Genomic DNA, 19,900 nt, shown 5'->3' on the forward strand with positions numbered 1-19,900 from the left:
CTATTTTCCGCTCGTCAGTCTCTGGCTGTCTTTCCGAGCGATTTTCCGCGGAGGCGCCGAGTTCTCCCCCTCGATCTCCACCTGCTCCTGGTCGCGCTTCTTCGCCGCATTCTGGTGGACAGAGGGACCCCCGTTAGCCCCCCCAGGCCCTGCATCCCACCGGCATCCGGTGGGATTGAGGTACGCCACGTGAGGCCCCCCCCATGCCCTGCATCCCAAGTCAAGAATGAAGGACCCCCGTGAAGGCTCCCCCACCCCGAGCCCTGCATCCCACCTGCATCCCGCTGGGAATGAGGGACCCCCGTGAGCCCCCCAGGCCCTGCATCCCACCTGCATCCCACTGGGATTGAGGGATCCCCATGAGACCCCCCAGGCCCTGCATCCTACCAGGAATGAGGGATCCCCATGAGACCCCCCAGGCCCTGCATCCCACCTGCATCCCATCAGGAATGAGGGACCCCTGTGAGCCCCCCCAGGCCCTGCATCCCACCAGGAATGAAGGACCCCCGTGAGCCCCCCCAGGCCCTGCATCCCACCTGCATCCCACCAGGAATGAGGGATCCCCGTGAGCCCCCCCAGGCCCTGCATCCCACCGGGAATGAGGCACCTGAACCTCATAAACCTCCCAAATCCCTGAGCTTCCCAAACCTCCCAAATCCTTGTCACACACAGACATTTCCTTTTCAGCCTCCCCATTCCTTCTAATTTCCCCTCTCTCCGTGTTTTCCTCACCCTCTGTCCTGCCCCCTGGTCACACCAGGGGGATGGTTCCACCATGGAACTGGGCATTCCCAAATTCCAGGCTAAACCTGGAGTTAACTGAGCTTTTTTATGCCCTTTACATTCCAAAACAAATCAGGTTTTTCTTCCATTTCCAAGTGCTGGGCAGAGCCAGAACCTGCTCACACCCCCTTTGCTGAGCTGTTCCCACTTTAGTTTAACTAACCCTCAATATTTTGATGACTCTTCAGCCCAATTAAGCCCCAATCAAGCCAAAACACGAATATTAAAGCCTCAAAAAGGTACCTTTTTGTCCCACTGCTGGTGTAAATAACGCAAGAGGATATTTGTCTTTTCTGTTACTATGACTAAAAAAAAAAACACAAAAAGGGAGAAAAACACACCAGGGTCATTTTAAAGACAAGTCTCAAACCATTTTAGGCCTCAAACATTTTAGGCCTCAAACATTTTAGGCCTCAAACATTTTAACCCTCAAACATTTTAACCCTCAAACATTTTAACCCTCAAACATTTTAACCCTCAAACATTTTAACCCTCAAACATTTTAACCCTCAAACATTTTAACCCTCAAACATTTTAACCCTCAAACATTTTAACCCTCAAACATTTTAACCCTCAAACATTTTAACCCTCAAACATTTTAACCCTCAAACATTTTAACCCTCAAACATTTTAACCCTCAAACCATTTTAACCCTCAAACATTTTAACCCTCAAACATTTTAACCCTCAAACATTTTAACCCTCAAACATTTTAACTCTCAAACCATTTTAACTCTCAAACCACTTTAAACCACTTAAGTTTCAAATAAAGGAGATTATACACGTGATTTTTTTAATATCAGACCAGCATGAAGTCATTTAAAAAATGAGATTTTAACACTCACTTTGTTCAGAGGGAAATTCTCTCGTGGGCAGATAAACTGATGGGCGTCTGTTCTGTAGCAGAATTAGAGCAAAGACAGTAAAAAAGGGGATTTCTTTTTTTTTTTAACCCAAACCTGAAATGTCCACATAACGGGCTAGAAATTCTCTGTGTAATTCTCTAATAACACATCATATAAATACTTATTATATACTATATAAAGTTCTCTAACATAATAATATTCTCTCTGTATAAATCTATAATAATATACAACATAATGGACATAACTTGTGATTCCACCCAGCCCATTTTTATCCATTTTTCAGGACACAAGCCCTGGAATTCAGGGATTTACTCCCAGATGCAGCCCCAGAGCCGTGGGGAAGCTCCACGGGAGGTTTTCCTTGCCAAGCCCAGCCCCTCCACCCTCATTTCAATCCCTTTCTCCCTTCATTTCCCCCCCTTTCCCCCCAGTCCTGGGATTTCTGGGAGCACTCACGGATGCTTTGCACACGGAGTCCGCATGGAACCTGCTGAAGTTGCTTTTGTTGTAGACTGGTAACCCCTTCAAAAAATCTGCCTGGAAACACCAAAAAAACAGGTGAGGAGAAAGGAGGGATGTTCCCAGGAGGAACTGAGGGCTGCTCTGGGATCCCGTGGAACCCACCCCAAATTCCCTGGGCCAGGCAAACCAACCCCAACACTCAGGAACTGAGTTCCAAAAGCTGCTCATTAGAGGTGTTTGGGCACAACAAACCAGTTCTTCTTTATATATGATATAATAACATATCACATATTCTACCTTATATAATAAGTTGTAATTATGTATTACATATTCTGTATTATGATATCGTGTATTATATAAAATACTATTTCCTATTTTTTTATATTGATTCCTATTATTTTATACTAACTCCTATCCTTTTATATTAACTCCTTTATTATTTTATATTAATTCCTGTTATTTTTATATTAACTCCTATCCTTTAATATTAACTCCTATTATTTTATATTAATCCCTATTTTTATATTAATTCCTATTATTATTATATTAATTCCCATTTTTATATTAATTCATATTATTTTTATATTAATTCCTATTTTTATATTAATTCATATTATTTTTATATTAATTCCTATTTTTATATTAATTCATATTATTTTTATATTAATTCCTATTTTATATTAATTCATATTATTTTTATATTGATTCCTATTTTTATATTAATTCATATTATTTTTATATTGATTCCTATTTTTATATTAATTCCTATTATTTTATATGAACTCCTACTTTTATATTAATTCCGATTATTTTTATATTAATTCCTATTTTTATATTAACTATAATTGTTTTATATTAATTCCGATTATTTTTATATTAATTCCAATTATTTTTAAATTATCTCCTATTTTTATATTAATTCCTATTTTAATATTAATTATAATTGTTTTATATTAATTCCGATTATTTTTAAATTAATTCCGATTATTTTAAAATTAATTCCGATTATTTTTAAATTCATTCCGATTATTTTTAAATTCATTCCGATTATTTTTATATTAATTCCTATTATTTCCCGGGGCACTAACCCACCCTCCTGAACCAACCCTGCTGCAGAAGGCCCCGTTTCAGCCCTGGGAGAGCAGGGCAAAGGCCTGGAACTGCCTGGAGTTGTATCCCTGGATCCTGAGCCCCGGTCAATCCCTGAGTGCAACGATCCCAAACCAACAGCCCGGGGCTCAGGGCTGTGTTTACACACCCAGGGCACGGGGACAGTGTCACACGGGGGAAAGTCCCCTGTGCCACTGGTTAACCAGGAAAACCCACCCCAGCCAACCCTCCGGGAGGGAAAACCAGGAAAACCCACCCCAGTCAATCCTGCAGGAGGGGAAAACCAGGAAAACCCACCCCAGCCAACCCTCCGGGAGGGAAAACCAGGAAAACCCACCCCAGCCAACCCTCCAGGAGAGGAAAACCAGGAAAACCCACCCCAGCCAATCCTGCAGGAGGGGAAAACCAGAATCCAAACCAGGGAAAACCCACCCCAGCCAACCCTGCGGGAGGGGAAAACCAGGATCCAAACCAGGAAAACCCACCCCAGCCAACCCTCCGGGAGGGAAAAACCAGGAAAACCCACCCCAGTCAATCCTGCGAGAGGGGAAAACCAGGAAAACCCACCCCAGTCAATCCTGCAGGAGGGGAAAACCAGGAAAACCCACCCCAGCCAACCCTCCAGGAGGGGAAAACCAGGAAAACCCACCCCAGTCAATCCTGCAGGAGGGGAAAACCAGGAAAACCCACCCCAGCCAACCCTCCAGGAGGGAAAACCAGGAAAACCCACCCCAGTCAATCCTGCAGGAGGGGAAAACCAGGATCCAAACCAGGGAAAACCCACCCCAGCCAACCCTCCAGGAGGGAAAACCAGGAAAACCCACCCCAGTCAATCCTGCAGGAGGGGAAAACCAGGAAAACCCACCCCAGTCAATCCTGCAGGAGGGAAAACCAGGAAAACCCACCCCAGTCAATCCTGCAGGAGGGGAAAACCAGGAAAACCCACCCCAGCCAACCCTCCAGGAGGGGAAAACCAGGAAAACCCACCCCAGTCAACCCTCCAGGAGGGGAAAACCAGGATCCAAACCAGGGAAAACCCACCCCAGCCAACCCTCCAGGAGGGGAAAACCAGGATCCAAAGGGAGCAGCCACCCTCTGGGGAAAGGCAGAACCCCAAAAAACCAACAACAAAGTTATGGAACTCTGGCTCCCCTGAGATTTGGGAAGTGTCCCGTGTCCCTCAGCTTCCTGGAAGGTGCCAGGCCTTGACTAAAAGCAGGAAAATGGGGGAAAAAAAACCCCAAATCTCTGGGCCGTGGTCTCAGGTTTGGGAAGGAACTGGGAAGAGGGGGACACACAGACAGGGCTCTGTCCCACGGGATGGGACACAGCGGGAGAGGAAATCCATGGACATGGGCTGGGAATCCATGGCTGAGCTGGCAGCAGGGGCACTCCTGGGCAGGGGGACACACGGACACGGGACATGGGGACACAGGGACATGGGGACACACGGACACGGGGACACAGGGACATGGGGACACAGGGACATGGGGACACACGGACACGGGGACACAGGGACATGGGGACACAGGAACACCTGGGCATAGGGACACAGGGACACACGGACATGGGGATATCTGGACATGGGGATATCTGGACACAGGGACATGGAGACACCTGGGCATAGGGACACAGGGACATGGGGATATCTGGACATGGGGACAAAGGGACATCTGGACATAGGGACGTGGGGACACCTGGGCATGGAGACTATGGGGACACTGGGACACCTGCACAGAGAGCCCATGGGGACACCTCCTCCAACCCCCCTCCCAGGGGATCATTCTGGGGCTCAGGGGCCCCCCCCAGCCATGGTGGGGAACAGCCTGTACCCCAAAGTGCCTCCCCCAAAAAGATCAGAAGGGGGGAACCCCCCCCCAGCCTGGGGTGCCCCAGCCCTCCCTTAGCCCCCCACCTCACAACCCTTAATAATGCACAACCTCCACACCCCTCAACCCTGAGGGTGGGAGCCCCAAAAACTCCCCCAAACCCCTCAACCCTTAAGGACCTACAGCCCCCGCCCCAAAGGGTGGGAACCCCTAAACCCCCCCAAACCCCTCAGACCTCAAATCCTTAAGAACCTCTGCAAATCCTTAAGGATGTACAACCCCCACACCCCAATCCCTAAGGACGGGACCGCCACACAGGCCCACAGCCCCCCCAAACCCCTTCAGAGCCCCCCCAAGCCTCCTCAGACCCCAAAAACCCCTAACTCCTCAGCCTCCACTAATTCTTAAGAATATACAACCTCCTCACCCCCATCCCTATGGCAGGGAACACCCCCACACCCCCTCAGCCCCCCCCAAATCCCCTCAGCCCCCCCAAATCCCCTCAGCCCCCCCCAAACCCCCTCAGCCCCACCGCCCCCCCAAATCCTTAAGAACGTACAAACCCCCGCACCCCCGCCCCTGAGGGCGAGACTCCCGCACACCCCTCAACCCCCCCAATCCCCTCAGCTCTTCCCAACCCCCTCAGTCCCCCCAAACCCCCCTCACACCCCCCGTTCCCACCCCCAGGCCCCTCAGCTCCACCGCCCCCGCCGCGGCCCGGGCGGCCGCGGGCCCCGCAGGCCCGGAGGCGGGCGCAGCCCCTGGGCGCGGCGGCGCGGGGCCGTGCGGTGGCGCGGGGCCGGTGGCGGGGCCCCCCGGGTGGCGGTGGCGGGGCCGGGGCCGCGCTCGGGGCGGGGGGTCTCACGTACCATCTTCGCCGCCGCCGCCGGGAGGAGCCGCCCGGGCCCGCCCACTGCCGCCACCGCCCGCCCCGCGCGCCCCTATTGGTCCCCGCCTCTGCGCCGCGCGCTCCTATTGGAGACCGCGCCCGTCAATCATGGCGCGTCGGGGTTCGGTTGAGGCAGGAAGTGCCCGAGCGGAAGGGTGGGGTGCGCCGCTGGAGGGACCCGGATGTGGCGCCGCGGGGCGTGATGGGAGTCGTAGTTCGGGGGGGTCGTTCAACCCCTTAATGAGGGCGCTGCTCATTAGCGGCGTTAATGAGAATCACAGAATCAAACAGGTTGGAAAAGGCCTCCGAGATCATCCAGTCCAACCCATGACCCAACACCACTTTGTCACCAGGTGCCACATCCAGTCTCTCCTCAAACCCCCCCAAGGACGGTGACTCCACCATGTCCCTGAGCAGCCCTTTCCAAGGCCTAATGCCAAGAACTTCTTCCTAATGTCCAACCTAATCCCATCCCCACCCCGGAGCTGCTGCTGAGAGCCAGGACCCTGAGCCTGGAGCAGCTCAGGGGGCCGGAGCAGAAAAGGGTAGAGGTGCAGTGTGAACTAAACCCAAATTCCCTCCTTAATTCCATTCCCACCGTCCCTCTGAATCCTTCCATCCTTCCAGAGCATCCTTCCCCAGCAGCTGTGACCCCAGATTCCCTCTCCCCGTTAAGTTTTCCACCATAATTAGTGCAGGGAACCGAGGAGAGAGGCTCAACCACACTCTGGGTGTTTATCCCAGGACAACCACGAAATCCCAGGACAAACACGAGCGAAACCAGCCACAATTTACAACTCGAGAAACAACTTAAATGTACACTTTAAGAAGCAATTTAAATTTACAGTTTAAGGCCTGGCCAAAGCCCAGGAACAACCCCCGGGCACCAAGCCCTGGGCTCAGCCGGACCATCCCGAACTCCCGGCGGGTTCGGGGCCGTCCCTCAGTGGCTCAGCGACTTCCTGCCCTTGAGCATCCGGCGCAGGATGACGGCGATGCCGCCGGGGGTGCTGATCCTCCGGATCCAGCCGTGCGTCTTCTTGCGCTTCCTGTTGTTGGGCTGGTACTCGTTCCCTCGGGCTTTGCCGCGGAGCTGCTGGAACCTCCAGGGAGCCCCCGGCAGGCGGCAGAGGGTGGGGGGGTGGCCGGGGAGGAGCTCCGGGGAGTTCGGAAGGAGCGGGAAGGGGCAGGGGAGGGCGCGCTGGAGCAGGGAAAACCTGGGAGGAAAAGGGAGGAAGATAAAAGAGTGAGGAGGGGTAGAGCTGGGGAATAACGGGATAGAACCGTGGAGTCGCTACGGCTGGAAAGGACGTTGGTATTCGTCGAACCCAGCACCGCCAAGGTCACCACCAACCCTGTCCCCAAGGGCCACATCCGCGTGTTTTATGGACACCCCCAGGGATGACGACCCCGGGCGGTGTTTCCCAGTGCTTTACATCCCTTTTCCATGAGGGAATTCCCACAATGTCCCACCTGACCCTCTCTTGGCACAGCTGGAGGCCGTTCCCTCTCCTCCTGTCCCTTGTTCCCTGGGAGCAGAGCCCGACCCCCCCCAGCTACCCCCTCCTGTCAGGGACTTGCAGAGCCAGAAGGTCCCCCCTGAGCCTCCTTTTCTCCAGGCTGAGCCCCCCCAGCTCCCTCAGCCGCTCCTGCTGCTCCAGCCCCTTCCCCAGCTCCCTCAGCCGCTCTCCATCAGCCCTGACCCCCCGCACCCCTCCCGCCGCCCCGGCCTGCCCTCCCCTCGCTGTCCCGCCGCTCTCCCGAGGGTTTCACCCCCCGTTGTCCCCCCGGGCAGCGGCACCGTCGGTACCTGCGGCCCCACACCGGGCCCAGCGCCGCCATCGCGCCCCGCCCGCCAACAACGCCGCTGCCCATTGGCTCCTTCCTGCCGGCCAATCGCAGCCGGCGCCCCCGCAAGGGCTGACGGGGGTTGTGGTCCCTGGGAGCTCACCCCGCTGTTTCCATGGCAACGGCCCCACCGCGGCCTGGTCGCCACCGCGGCACATCGACCCCCTGGTTGTCCCCCCTTGTTGTCCCCAACACTGTCACTACATGCAGCGCAATACACAGGCACCGGAGAGACCCTTCCAGTGCCTAAAGGGGCTCCTGGAGAGCTGGAGAGGGACTTGGGACAAGGAGGGACAGGACACAGGGAATGGCTTCCCACTGGCAGAGGGCAGGGTCGAATGGGATACTGGGAAGGAATTCTTCCCTGTGAGGGTGGGGAGGGCCTGGCACAGGTTGCCCAGAGAAGCTGTGGCTGCCCCATCCCTGGAAGTGTCCAAAGCCAGGTTGGATGGGGCTTGGAGCAACCTGGGCTAGTGGAAGGTGTCCCTGCCCATGGCAGGCAGTGGCACTGGATGGACTTTAAGGTCCCTTCCAACCCAAACCATTCTGAGATTCTGTGATTGCTTTTCTGGACCGATCCCAGCTGTATCCCAAGAGCAGGCACAGCTCTGGGCTTTTCCCCTGCTGGACTTTGTGTCCTGGCAGAAATCGGCCTGTCAGGGTGAGGGAATGCGGCTCAGCCATCCCAAAATGTGAAAACAAACCAAAAACCATCCCTAATCTCATGTGTGTCCTCCTCTCACAGCCCAAGGGGCTTTTGGTGCTCAGACGCCGGTGCTGAGCCCCGACACACTCATGGCCCTGCCGTGCCCATGGCACCGACACACTCGTGGCCTCTGGGAAACCACAAACACCAGAATGTTCGGAAAACAAGCTAAAAAGGGACCTCTGTCCCTCATCCCACTGGAAGAGCCAAATCTCGGAGCGACTCCCAGCCCTCCCATCCCTATCCAGCCCCCATCCTTGTCTAGCCCCCCATTCCTGGCCCCCCAACCCACTCCAACCCCCCCATTCCTCTCCAGCTCCCCCATCCCTGTCCCCCCATCCCCGTGCAGCCCCTCCATCCCTCTCCCCCATCCCTGTCGGTCCCCCCCGGGGCTGTGCCAGGCAGGGATGTGACTGGCAGATCCCCGTGTCCGTCACACGCGGGTCCCTCCTCCTTAGGAGGGATTTCAGGGGCTTTCCATGGCTACAGCCTCCAAGGACAAACAGCCCCCCAAAGCCCCCGAGCCCCGGCCATGAAGCTGCTGGGGGGGGAAAGATGGAAGGAGAGGTTTCGGTGGGAAGCAGGTGAGCGGAGCTGAAGGGATCGCTCCATCCCGCCCTCCAGGCGGCCCCCAAAAAATTGGATTTAGAGGGTTTAGAGGAGCTGCACAGCCGAGCGGCGCCGGCGTCCTGCTCCCACCGCCTCGGGCATCGCCTCCTCTCCCTCTCCTTCGGCCTCCTGCGGGATTTAAACCTTTTATTCGCCTCCTCGACCTCCGACAACCCTCGGCGATAAATGAGGTGAGCGGCCCCTTCTCCCTCTCTGTGGTGGTGGAGGGCACGTCCTGACGGGGAGTGGGGGGAGGAAGGGGCTCTGCTGGGGGAGGGGGAGCAAAATGGCCAAAAAATGGGGGATTTTTTTCCAACGGGAAGGGATCTGAGAGGCGCTCGGATTGCAGGGAGCTGGCAGCTCCACTGGATTGCGGGGAGGGAGAGAGAGGAGCCACAGCACCGCTCGTGCTTTAATAACCTGGTTCCGTTCGGCGCGGCTGGAGCGGGGGGTTAATCCTGGAAATCAAACTTAAGGAACGGCTCCCCCCGTGATGCAATGGCACTGAAGGATTGCTGGCTCTGCCCGAGGCCCCGCTGTCGCTGCGTGCGTGTCAAATCCGCCCGGAATTTCGGCTGGGGAGCGAGGGGGCACCTGCCCGCGCTTGGCTGCCTCCAGTGCCTCCTTCCCGAGCCTCCTTCCCGAGCCTCCTTCCCGAGCCTCCTTCCATGGTTCCTCCCAGCCCGCTGCCGGAGGGATCCAGCCGGCTCCGCTGCGGCTCTGCGGCGGGAGCTGGAGCGATCCCCGCGGAAATCCAGGCGGGATTTAGGTGGCACAGGAGGTCAGGCACAGGTTACTCCGCTGCGCGGTGCGGAATCTTTTGTGTCTCAAGGTCTTCGTCCTTCCGAAAGGGAGCGGGGGGAGAAGGCGGCCGGTGCTGTGCCTTGGGGATGTCCCCTTCCCCTGCTCCCCTTTCCCAGCCCTGTGCCTTGGGGATGTCCCCTTCCCCTGCTCCCCTTTCCCAGCCCTGTGCCTTGGGGATGTCCCCTTCCCCTTTCCCAGCCCTGTGCCTTGGGGATGTCCCCTTTCCCTGCTCCCCTTTCCCAGCCCTGTGCCGTATGGATGCTCCCCTTTCCCTTCCCTTTGCCTTACGGATATTCCCTTTTTCCTGCCCTGTTCCTTATGGATGCTCTCTTTTCCCTGCTTCCCTTTCCCTGCTCTGTGCCTCAGGGATGCTTCCCTTTCCCTTCCCTTTGCCTTATGGATGCTCCTGTTTCCCTACTGGATGCTCCCCTTTCCCCGCTCCCCTTTCCCTTCCCTGTCCCTCACGGACTCTCTCCTTTCCCTCACAAGCCATTCCCTGCCTGAACACAATTTATCCACGTCCCCTGGGATCCGCGGTGCAGTCCCGGGACCGGTCCATCCCAGTCCATCCCCCTCTCCAGCTGCATCCCTGAGGATTTTCATGGCTGGCTGTTTGTCCCCCAGCTACACCCTTCCCGACTCCTTACCCCTGGTAACACTCCTCTAATTATATCCGGACAGGGAAGCCTGGCGTGGAAGAATAAATCCAGCTGAAGTGGGTTTTCCTGGTTTTTTTTCCAGGGGGAATTTTACTTCCCAGGGCTGAGATCAGGCAGCCTAAAGATTTTCTTGCATTTCTCTGCGCCTGGCGCTTAAACAAACCTGCTCTGATGCATTTGGTGCTGCAGTTTCTGCACTTTGCCGAGAGGGAAGGACTGGGAGAGGGTGGGAAGAGCAGGATAACGTTTGCCCATTCCTCAGGAGGGTCGTGTGTCATCATTAATGCCCGGGAGCCCCCGGGGGGGAAGGGATTAGAGCCCAACAAATTGTTCTGGCAGGTGGGATTGGGGCTGCAGCACAGCTCCTGCTCCTCTCCGGAGCTTCCCCTCCGAGGATCTGCAAGGAATCAGCAGATTCCAAGTCCCTGCTGCTCCCTGAGAGGATGCAGAGCTCTGGGCTGGGAGGGGATGGGGGTGCTGAGGGGATTTGGGGGACGTTCAAGGCCGTGGGTTCCGGCACCAACTCCCACTGTCCCTGTGGGAAACGTTGCTCTTGGTTTGTTTATTGGGATGAAATGTTTCCCAGGACTTCTCTTGGCAGGGGTGAGTGGTCTCCCCGAGGAGGAGGAGGAGGAGATTCTGGTCACTCCCAGCCCCCTGGATGTTTGGGATATTGGCTGTCCTCAGTGGTCTGTGCAGGGGCAGGGCCCAGGGAGGCAGGAGCACGGGGCTCTTTGGGGCAGGGTGACTCTTCCCTGCTGGAATGGCAATGGAAGAGCCAGCTTGGCTGGTCCATCCTGGTGTGGCTGTGTGACCACGGTGTGGTGGCACAGGTGTGGGCACTGCCCTGATACACCACACCAGGGGCTCAGGGCCAGCCCCACAGGCTCAGTGTCAGCCCCGGGTGCCCTGTGACAGCCCCATGGGCTCAGGATTAGCTCCACATGCCCTGTGTCACCCCAGGGACCCCCAGGGACCCCTTGGATGCTCCTGTGCCAGCCCCACGGACTCTGTGTCATTCCCACATCTCCTGTGTCACTCCCATGTCCCCCTGTGTCATTCCCATGTCCCCCTGTGTCATTCCCATGTCCCCCGTGTCATTCCCATGGACTCTGTGTCATTCCCATGGACCCATGTCCCCTTGTCATGTCCCCCTGTGTCATTCCCATGTTCCCCTGTGTCATTCCCATGTCCCCCGTGTCATTCCCATGGACTCTGTGTCATTCCCATGGACTCTGTGTCATTCCCATGTTTCCTGTGTGACTCCCATTCATTCCCATGTCCCTCTGTGTCACTCCCGTGTCCCCCATGTCATTCCCATGGACCCTGTGTCACCCCACATTCCTGTGTCAGCTCCATGGATTCTGTGTCACTCCCATGTCCCCCGTGCCATCCCCCATCCCTGTGCCATCCCCCATCCCTGTGCCAGCCCCACATCCCTGTGCCATCCCCCATCCCTGTGCCAGCCCCACATCCCTGTGCCATCCCCACATCCCTGTGCCATCCCCACATCCCTGTGCCATCCCCCATCCCCTGTGCCATCCTCCATCCCCTGTGCCATCCCCTATCCCCGTGCCATCCCCACATCCCTGTGCCATCCCCTATCCCCGTGCCATCCCCACATCCCTGTGCCATCCCCACATCCCTGTGCCATCCCCACATCCCCCATCCCTGTGCCAGCCCCACATCCCTGTGCCATCCCCATCCCTGTGCCATGTGCCATCCCCCATCCCCTGTGCCATCCTCCATCCCCTGTGCCATGTGCCATCCCCACATCCCTGTGCCATCCCCTATCCCCGTGCCATCCCCACATCCCTGTGCCATCCCCACATCCCTGTGCCATCCCCACATCCCTGTGCCATACCCCATCCCTGTGCCAGCCCCGTGTCCCTGCCTGTCACGTTCCCCCCTCAGCCTCTCCTCCCTCCTGGCTGCCACATCCCATCTCATGCCACGTTTCCCGGCCGTGCCACGGTCCCTCCCCGTGGTACCAAAGCCGAGGCTCTGCAGCCCCAAAGTAGGTCAGGAAGTTGTTTTTCCCCCAGCCAGGTTATTCCTCCCAGCCAGGGAACTCCACACGGATGCCCCGGGACTAGGGCTGGGGCTGAATCCCGGGATCCTTCCCCAGCATCCCTCGGACATCCCAGCTCTGCTGGGAGCGCTTTCCTGGGGGCAGGTGGGATTTATTTTGGGGGGGGACCACGATGCGGGTACGGCCTCGGGGCGATGCCACCGCCTTCCCAAGCCCTCGGGACAGGGATGGGACGGATCCCAGGGCAGGATCCCGCCGTGCCTGACTCATTGTTGTGCCTGGCCTTATGTAACCGGTGCCGAAATCCCGCTCCCAGCCGGGAGCGGCGATGGAGGGAGCCGGGCTGGGGGGGAAGCAGCTCGTCGCCATGGTTACCCCCATCCTTGCAAAGTTCCTCGCATCCATCTGCTTTCATTTCCAGCCCCTTTCATCTCGCCCAGGGAACATCCCTGGATGTTTCTGGCTGCCTGCTCGGCGGCAGACGGAGCGCCGGGTTCGAGGAGGTGTGTGGGAGGTGGGAGACGGGAATCTTTTGCTTCCCAGCCCCAAAACAAGGCCCGACACGGAGCCGCTTTACCTCCCGTCCCTCCCGTTCCCACGAACGCCCCCGGCCGGGATGTGCTCCGTGTTGTCCCTGGAAGTGTTGGGAAGGCGTGTGTGGATGTGGCACTCGGGGACACGGCTCAGTGGTGCTGCTGAATGGTTGGATTCCATCATCTCAGGGGGCTTTTCCCACCCTAACGATTCCACGATTCCGTGATTTGTTTGCTCAGATACACGTCAGGGAGGGCCACATCCCGGACCGTGATCTCCAGCCTGGGTGTATCCAAGTGGATACCCCCCTTGGAGTGGGATCCCCCTTCGGATACCCCCCTTGGAGTGGGATCCCCCTTCGGATACCCCCCTTGGAGTGGGATCCCCCTTCGGATACCCCCCTTGGAGTGGGATCCCCCTCTGGCAGAGGGATCCAGGCTCCTGCCCAGCGCCAGGGATGCCGGGGGGCAGCTCCAAGGCCGGAGCCTGAGCCCCTGGATGTGCCTGCAGAGCTCCTCGCTGCCAGAGCCTTCCAGCAGATCAATTCTGGGAATGAACAGGAGGGACTAATTGAGTTAATCCCGAGGAGTTAATCAATGTCGGGGCGGGCTGGCCAGGGCTCCTGGTTATAATCCACACCGACATCCCCGGGACCTTGTGGAGTGGGGGCTCAGTGCCAGGACAGGCTTTGTGGGAATCAGAGGCGGGATCACATCCCGGCTCCATGGGCTGATACCTGGAGCTGTGCGGGATGCAGGGGCTCAGGGGCTGCCTCAGTTCCCGTCTGCCTGTTTTCTGCCCATCCCATCCCTCTGTTCAGCGTTCCCAGCTCAGAGTTCAGGGCCCAAGAGCCTCCCAAGGCTGGCACGGAGCACGGGCAGTGCAAGGGCAGCCGGGCATCCTCCAGCTGGGGCTCCAGCCAGGCTGGTGCCAGTTCCTTGGGCCCAGCTCCCAACTGGAAGCACAACTTCTGCCAGCCGGCTCTGGATTTGGCTTCTCCTTCCCAGGGCTCCGAGACCTTCAAGCTCAGCAGCTTGGATGGGTCCATCCCTGGAGCACCTGGGGGCAGCCGGATCCTGCCCGGATGGGTTTGTATCCACAAAGAGGTTATTGATCCCACAGAGAGCTGGGCCTGCCCTGCCCAGTGCCAGGGGAGCCCCAAAGGAGAAGGAGCCCCCAGGCCCAGCTCTGCTCATTCCCAATCCCTACATCCAGGACCCGATCCTGGTGGGGTGTGTGGGAGTCAGGACACTGTGCCCGGCAGAGCTGGGTGAGAATCAAACACTGGCTGCTGTTCCCAGGGCTGGCAGCACTCCCTGGATAAACCACCCTGGCCTTGCCAAGGGAACTGTCACCAGCATGGCCTGCCTGGAGCAAACAGGCTGGTTTTCCTGGGAAAACCCTCGAGCAGGGGGTCGTGCTGGGGCTGGAGCACCCGGGAGCCTGTCCAGTCCCTGGGTGTGTTTGGGTCTGTGGGGGTCACTGAGGAGGGTCTGGCGTTGGCGTTCCCAGCTGGAATGAGTGTTAAAATCTACGGAGAGGGACCCCTGCACTCCCAGCCTGCCCCCAGCCTGGTTTTCCTTGGCATGATCTGCCAGCCCGGTGCTTGTAACCCTGTCAGGCTGCTCGGGGGAGCTGAGGGGCTGCTCCTGAAGGATCACTGGGATTTACCCATTAAATTCCCGGCTGGGAACACGCTTCTCCTCCTCCAGGGGGGTGGCAGTGGGCGCCCCGTGCCCCCTCCTGCAGGCCCAGCCCTTTGCGCGGCGCCCGCTCCGCTTCTCTGCCCGCTGGCATCAATAATTCACCGTGTTTTGCCTCATCAATAATTAACACCCTCCCGGCTGCCATCCAGGGACCTTCCAGCCCCTCTGGCACCGCCGGGCTCCAGGCCTGGCATCAGTGTCCCCGGTGCCACCAGCCTCCCCCCTCCCCAGGCTCGGTGGTCCCCCCATCCACAGCCTCTCCCAAAGCCAAGGAATGAGCCCTGGGGACACCAAGGGCAGTGTCACATCCCCCCCAGCCCACGTGGGGATGTGGGAGGGGGTTCCCCCCCCCTCCTTCTCTTGCTGTGGTTTGTGGAGTGGTTTTAATTAAATCCTTCGTCTCCTGTTGCTGTCATTCCCACCTCGCTGCTGGATCGGTGGTTCAGGCTCGAGACGTGTGTATATATATATTTAATTGGTATAAATAATGCATCCCCAGCGCTGACTCTTCCCTTCGCTCCATATTTGGTGCTAAAAAGAGAGTTTTCTGCCTCAAACAGGCTTTTCTCTCCGTGTTTCTCCCCTCGGTCAGAGCAGATCCCTCCTCGGGGGGCTGCGATTGCGTGACGGGGGCTGCTGGGTGCCAGGGCCATGGCCCGGACAGAGCGGGACAGGGAATGCCGGATCCCTGTGGGATCTGACCCCTCAGCCCACGCGCAGGAGGCTGAGCAGGGCTGTGATTTTGGGGAGCATCACCATCACCCCAAAGGCGTCCCCATCCTGTGCCACCACGGCTCTTCCCGGGGCCGGCAGCGAAGGAGAGGGGACAGGGCTGTCCCTGCTCCCCTGAGCCCCAGCCAGGACCCCTCTGGGCGCTGGAGCCGCCGCCTGACCCCCCTTTTCCCCTCTCTGCAGGGAGCATAATGCTGAACAGCATCACCGATGGGCTCCTGTGCTGCCTCATGGGCAAAACCACCAACGCCGTGGGGCCGCTGGACAGCGTTGAGTCCAGCGACGGCTACAGCTTCGTGGAGGTGAAGCCGGGGCGGATCCTGCGGGTCAGGCACAGCGTTCCCGCCCGGCCGGCCCCGGAGGAGCCCGAGGAGGCGCAGCCCGGGGCGCCGGAGCGGGGGCTGGTTCACTGCAAGCGCCGGATCACCCTGTACCGCAACGGGCAGCTGGTGATCGAGAACCTGGGCGACGCCGTGCGCTCCGAGATCCTGCCCTGCCCCGGTGGCGCGGCCGAGCCCGGCGGCACCGTGGAGCTGGAGCTGTCCGAGGCGGCCGGCCAGGCTCCGGCGGGGACGCCGGGATGCGGCGCCCGGGACGCGGCGCCCGGGAAGCGCCGCAAGCGCAAGCCCAAGAAGGTGGTGAACATCGACTGCAGGAAGCGGATCACGAGCTGCAAGGGGACGCACGGCGACGTGGTGCTGTTCTTCATCCACGGCGTGGGCGGCTCCCTGGACATCTGGAAGGAGCAGCTGGACTTCTTTACCAAGCTGGGCTACGAGGTGGTGGCCCCGGACCTGGCGGGGCACGGCTGCAGCTCAGCCCCCCAGATCGCCGCCGCCTACACCTTCTACGCCCTGGCCGAGGACATGAGGGCCGTGTTCAAGCGCTACGCCAAGAAGAGGAACATCCTGATAGGACATTCCTATGGGTAAGGGGCCTGGAGAAGGGATGGATCCACCCCCCCGTCCCCCGTCCCCTCCGACAGATCCCGCGCCTCGGGGGCGTGGGGGTTCCTGTTCTGGGTTTATCCCTCGGTTCTGATCTCCTACATCCTCCTGGGGGGTGTCCCTGGGCCCAGCTAATCCCAGAGCCTGGCCTCCGGTGGGGAAGCTGGCGGAGCACGGCCTATAAATAGGGTAAGCCCAAGAAAGTCAATTAGACAGACACTAAGCAGTGCCTGGGAGGAGAGGGAGCTGGAGCCGGCTTGGAGACGGGCAGGATTAGACCAGGACAAGGCTGGGTCAGGCTGGCGGGCACCCAAGTGGGTTCCAGCGCCCTGCTCTGCTCTGGGCAGGAGTGAGAGCCCCAGCTCAGCCCCTCTGCTGGGGGGTTTGTGTCCCCCGCCCCAGAAAGGGGGAGAACAAAGGGGTGCAGGCACGGATCCCTGGGAATCACAGAATCCTGGAATGGTTTTGGTGGGAAGGGACCTTAAAGCCCACCCAGTCCCACCCCCCTGCCATGGGCAGGGACACCTTCCACCAGCCCAGGTCGCTCCAAGCCCCGTCCAGCCTGGCCTTGGACACTGCCAAGGCTGGGGCAGCCACAGCTTCTCTGGGCAACCTGTGCCGGGGCCTCCCCACCGCGGGGGTCAGGGCGTGGTCCCCATGTCTGTCTGTCCCCCCAGGGTGTCCTTCTGCACCTTCCTCGCCCACGAGTACCCAGACCTGGTCCATAAGGTGATCATGATCAACGGCGGGGGCCCCACGGCACTGGAGCCCAGCCTGTGCTCCATCTTCAACATGCCCACGTGCGTCCTGCACTGCCTGTCCCCCTGCCTGGCCTGGAGCTTCCTCAAGTGAGTGGCCACGCTGGTGAGGGGGAGGGCTGGGGCAGGGACGCCTCGTCCTTCCCCCCGTGCCCCCGAGGCCGGGCTGACCCCCGGCTCCCTCCCGCAGGGCCGGCTTTGCCCGCCAAGGTGCCAAAGAGAAGCAGCTGCTGAAGGAAGGCAACGCCTTCAACGTCTCGTCCTTCGTGCTGCGGGCCATGATGAGCGGGCAGTACTGGCCCGAGGGGGACGAGGTGTACCACGCCGAGCTGGCCGTGCCCGTGCTCCTGGTCCACGGCATGCACGACAAGTTCGTCCCGGTGGAGGAGGACCAGAGGATGGCCGAGGTACGGGGCGGGGTGAGAGGCTGCGCTCGGCCTCAGAGGTCTTTTTGTGTCGATCCTGTGAGTGGGGCCGGGGGCGGATCGCCCGGGGGACTCCTCCCAGCGCTGACCCTGTGCCACCACCCCCCCTCCCGCAGATCCTGCTGATCGCCTTCCTGAAGGTGATCGACGAGGGCAGCCACATGGTGATGATGGAGTGCCCCGAGACGGTGAACACGCTGCTCCACGAGTTCGTCCTGTGGGAGCCCGAGACGCCAGCTGGGGACGGGCACGGGGAGAAGAAATAAGGCAGCGGGACACGGAGACCGGGCTGCTCCCATGGGAGAGATGTTTCGGAGCGCAGAGGGGTTTGTGAGAGCGGAGGGGCTCCGGGGGCTGCCCTCGTCGGGAGCGCAGCCCGTTTGGTTTCCCGGCCGTGCCGGAGGTTGGAGGGGGAGCAGGGAGGCTCCCCCAGGGCAGGGAGTGCAGGGCCGGCAGCGGGAACACGGCAGACCTGGTCCCCAACCCCGCGGGGACGGCGCCGGAGCGTCTTCATCCTGTTCCTTTGTAGTGTTATTTTCCTCACGCAGCGACACCTCCGGGGACTGGTCCCACCCGCGGCAGAACGGGGAGGACTCGCAGGGGCTCCAGGAGGGCCGGAGGACCTGAGCTGGGATTGCTTTAAAGGGGAAGCCAAAGGCTCTTCGGCCTCAGCAGCGGGATTTGCCTCTCGAGCCACCCGGGAGGATGGGACAGCCACGTCCCGGCTTCGAGGGGCTCCTCGTGGATGGCAGCAGCTCCTGCACAGAGGATGAGGAGGTGTCCTGCCTCCGTGGGCACGGCCAGGACCGTGGTGGGACCGGCCTGGCTGTGGCAGGGCCGAGCCTGAGCTCTCCCACGTCCCCCCCCCGCGGTCCCCCCTCCATCTCTTCAGGTCCCGCAGCGCTTCCGCAGAGCCCCCGCTCCCCCTCCCGCTGCCGCAGCCCCCCCGGAGCCCCCCCCACCCCCGTCCCGAGCCACCCACCTTCCCCAGCTCCTCCTCGGCTCCGGGACTCACCACAAAGTCCCCCTGGGATCACCCCTGTCCCCCGAGCGCCGGGGGAGCAGCAATACCCTGTCCCGTGGCCGCTGTGTCCCTCCCGACGGCTCCCGCATGGATCCGCAGGGGCTCGGAGCAACACGGGAGTGAGGAAGGAGACCAGGACCACCTGATCCCAACAGACACCATCACTGACACTGTTCTGTACATAACCCATCGCCTCCCACCCCTGTGCTTCCCATCCCGCTGCCGGGAGCTGGGCAGGGCGGAGGAGATACCCGGGAAGTGCCATCTCAGCTTCCCTGGGCTCCTGGAAAACCGGGAGGATGCTGCTCCCGAGGGCAGGCCCAGCCTCACCCGCCCCACTCCTGCTTTGTTTGCCCCTCACTCCCCCCATCTAAACCAAAGAAACGAGTCCCACGGAAACCTCGACCTCAGCCCCCATCCCACCCGGCCCCCGTGCCCTGAACGGGGCTGGCACCGCACCGAGGCACCCCCGGGGGGCTCAGGGGGGTCCTCCTGGGCAGGGCTGCTCCCACCAGAGCTGGGATCACCCTGCAAAGCACCTTCCCCGGGGCTGAGCCCACCCTTGTCCCCAAAATGAGGGATGTGGAAGAGGAAGGGTCCACCAGACCCCGAGTGACGTGTCCCCTGCGCCCCCTCTGCCAGTGCCTGCCCTTCCCACTGCTGTCTCATAATGAGAATTTTAAGCCCCCTGGGTTCAGATCATCTCCCTCTGCCCCCTCCCACCCCATCCTGCCCAGGGAGAGACCCCCCAGCACACCCCGGGGCTGCAGAGGGTGCCCAGAAACGCCACCAAACGTCCCCCCAGACACGGCTCTGCCCCCGCCGTGCCCCCCCTCCCCGGCCAGCCGGGGGTCGCAGCTCTGCCAGCTCTGTCCCCCACGGGCTCTGTCCCCACATCGCTTGTGCTAAAGCCGAGGCAAACGCACACGGAACCCGCCGCCGCCGCCGCGTTAGTGCCATTCCACCCAGTAAAGCCGTGCTACAGCCCAGCCGTGTCCGACTGCCTGCTGGGGACGGGGCGGGGGGTCCTTCTCCTTGTCCCCGTGCACGGCGGAGCAGGGATGCGAAGCCAGGAGTCTCCCACAACTGGGAATTCTTCAGGCAAACCCAGCCCCGCAGCGATTTATTGATCACCCGGCCGGGGAAATAGAAAAACAGAAACAAACCTTCGCAGCAGT

The 19,900-nt window shown here is 59.5% G+C and overlaps 3 protein-coding genes across 3 annotated transcripts; 1 reads left to right on the forward strand and 2 right to left on the reverse strand.

Annotated features, from left to right (window-relative positions):
- Nucleotides 1-5,946, reverse strand: DDA1 (DET1 and DDB1 associated 1). The gene is made up of 5 exons (XM_039389872.1): nt 5,919-5,946; nt 2,105-2,185; nt 1,628-1,679; nt 1,027-1,088; nt 1-111 (listed from the first exon to the last, which is right to left on the reverse strand). Exons 1-5 carry the CDS (start codon nt 5,919-5,921, stop codon nt 1-3), a joined length of 309 nt encoding a protein of 102 aa, XP_039245806.1. The 5' UTR covers nt 5,922-5,946.
- Nucleotides 5,947-6,728: 782 nt separating this feature from the next.
- MRPL34 (mitochondrial ribosomal protein L34) lies at nt 6,729-7,796 on the reverse strand. The gene is made up of 2 exons (XM_027731019.2): nt 7,749-7,796; nt 6,729-7,155 (listed from the first exon to the last, which is right to left on the reverse strand). The coding sequence occupies exons 1-2, from the start codon at nt 7,778-7,780 to the stop codon at nt 6,882-6,884; spliced, it is 306 nt and encodes a 101-aa protein (XP_027586820.2). The 5' UTR covers nt 7,781-7,796; the 3' UTR covers nt 6,729-6,881.
- Nucleotides 7,797-8,950: 1,154 nt separating this feature from the next.
- ABHD8 (abhydrolase domain containing 8) lies at nt 8,951-19,711 on the forward strand. Its single transcript, XM_027730995.2, has 5 exons — nt 8,951-9,292; nt 15,752-16,496; nt 17,193-17,363; nt 17,464-17,680; nt 17,815-19,711. The coding sequence occupies exons 2-5, from the start codon at nt 15,760-15,762 to the stop codon at nt 17,962-17,964; spliced, it is 1,275 nt and encodes a 424-aa protein (XP_027586796.1). The 5' UTR covers nt 8,951-9,292; nt 15,752-15,759; the 3' UTR covers nt 17,965-19,711.
- Nucleotides 19,712-19,900: the final 189 nt, after the last annotated feature.

The sequence above is a fragment of the Pipra filicauda genome, unplaced genomic scaffold, assembly GCF_003945595.2.
Source record: "Pipra filicauda isolate LSUMZ 115617 unplaced genomic scaffold, ASM394559v2 scaffold781_size139286_pilon, whole genome shotgun sequence".
In the NCBI taxonomy this organism is placed as follows: Eukaryota; Metazoa; Chordata; class Aves; order Passeriformes; family Pipridae; genus Pipra; species Pipra filicauda.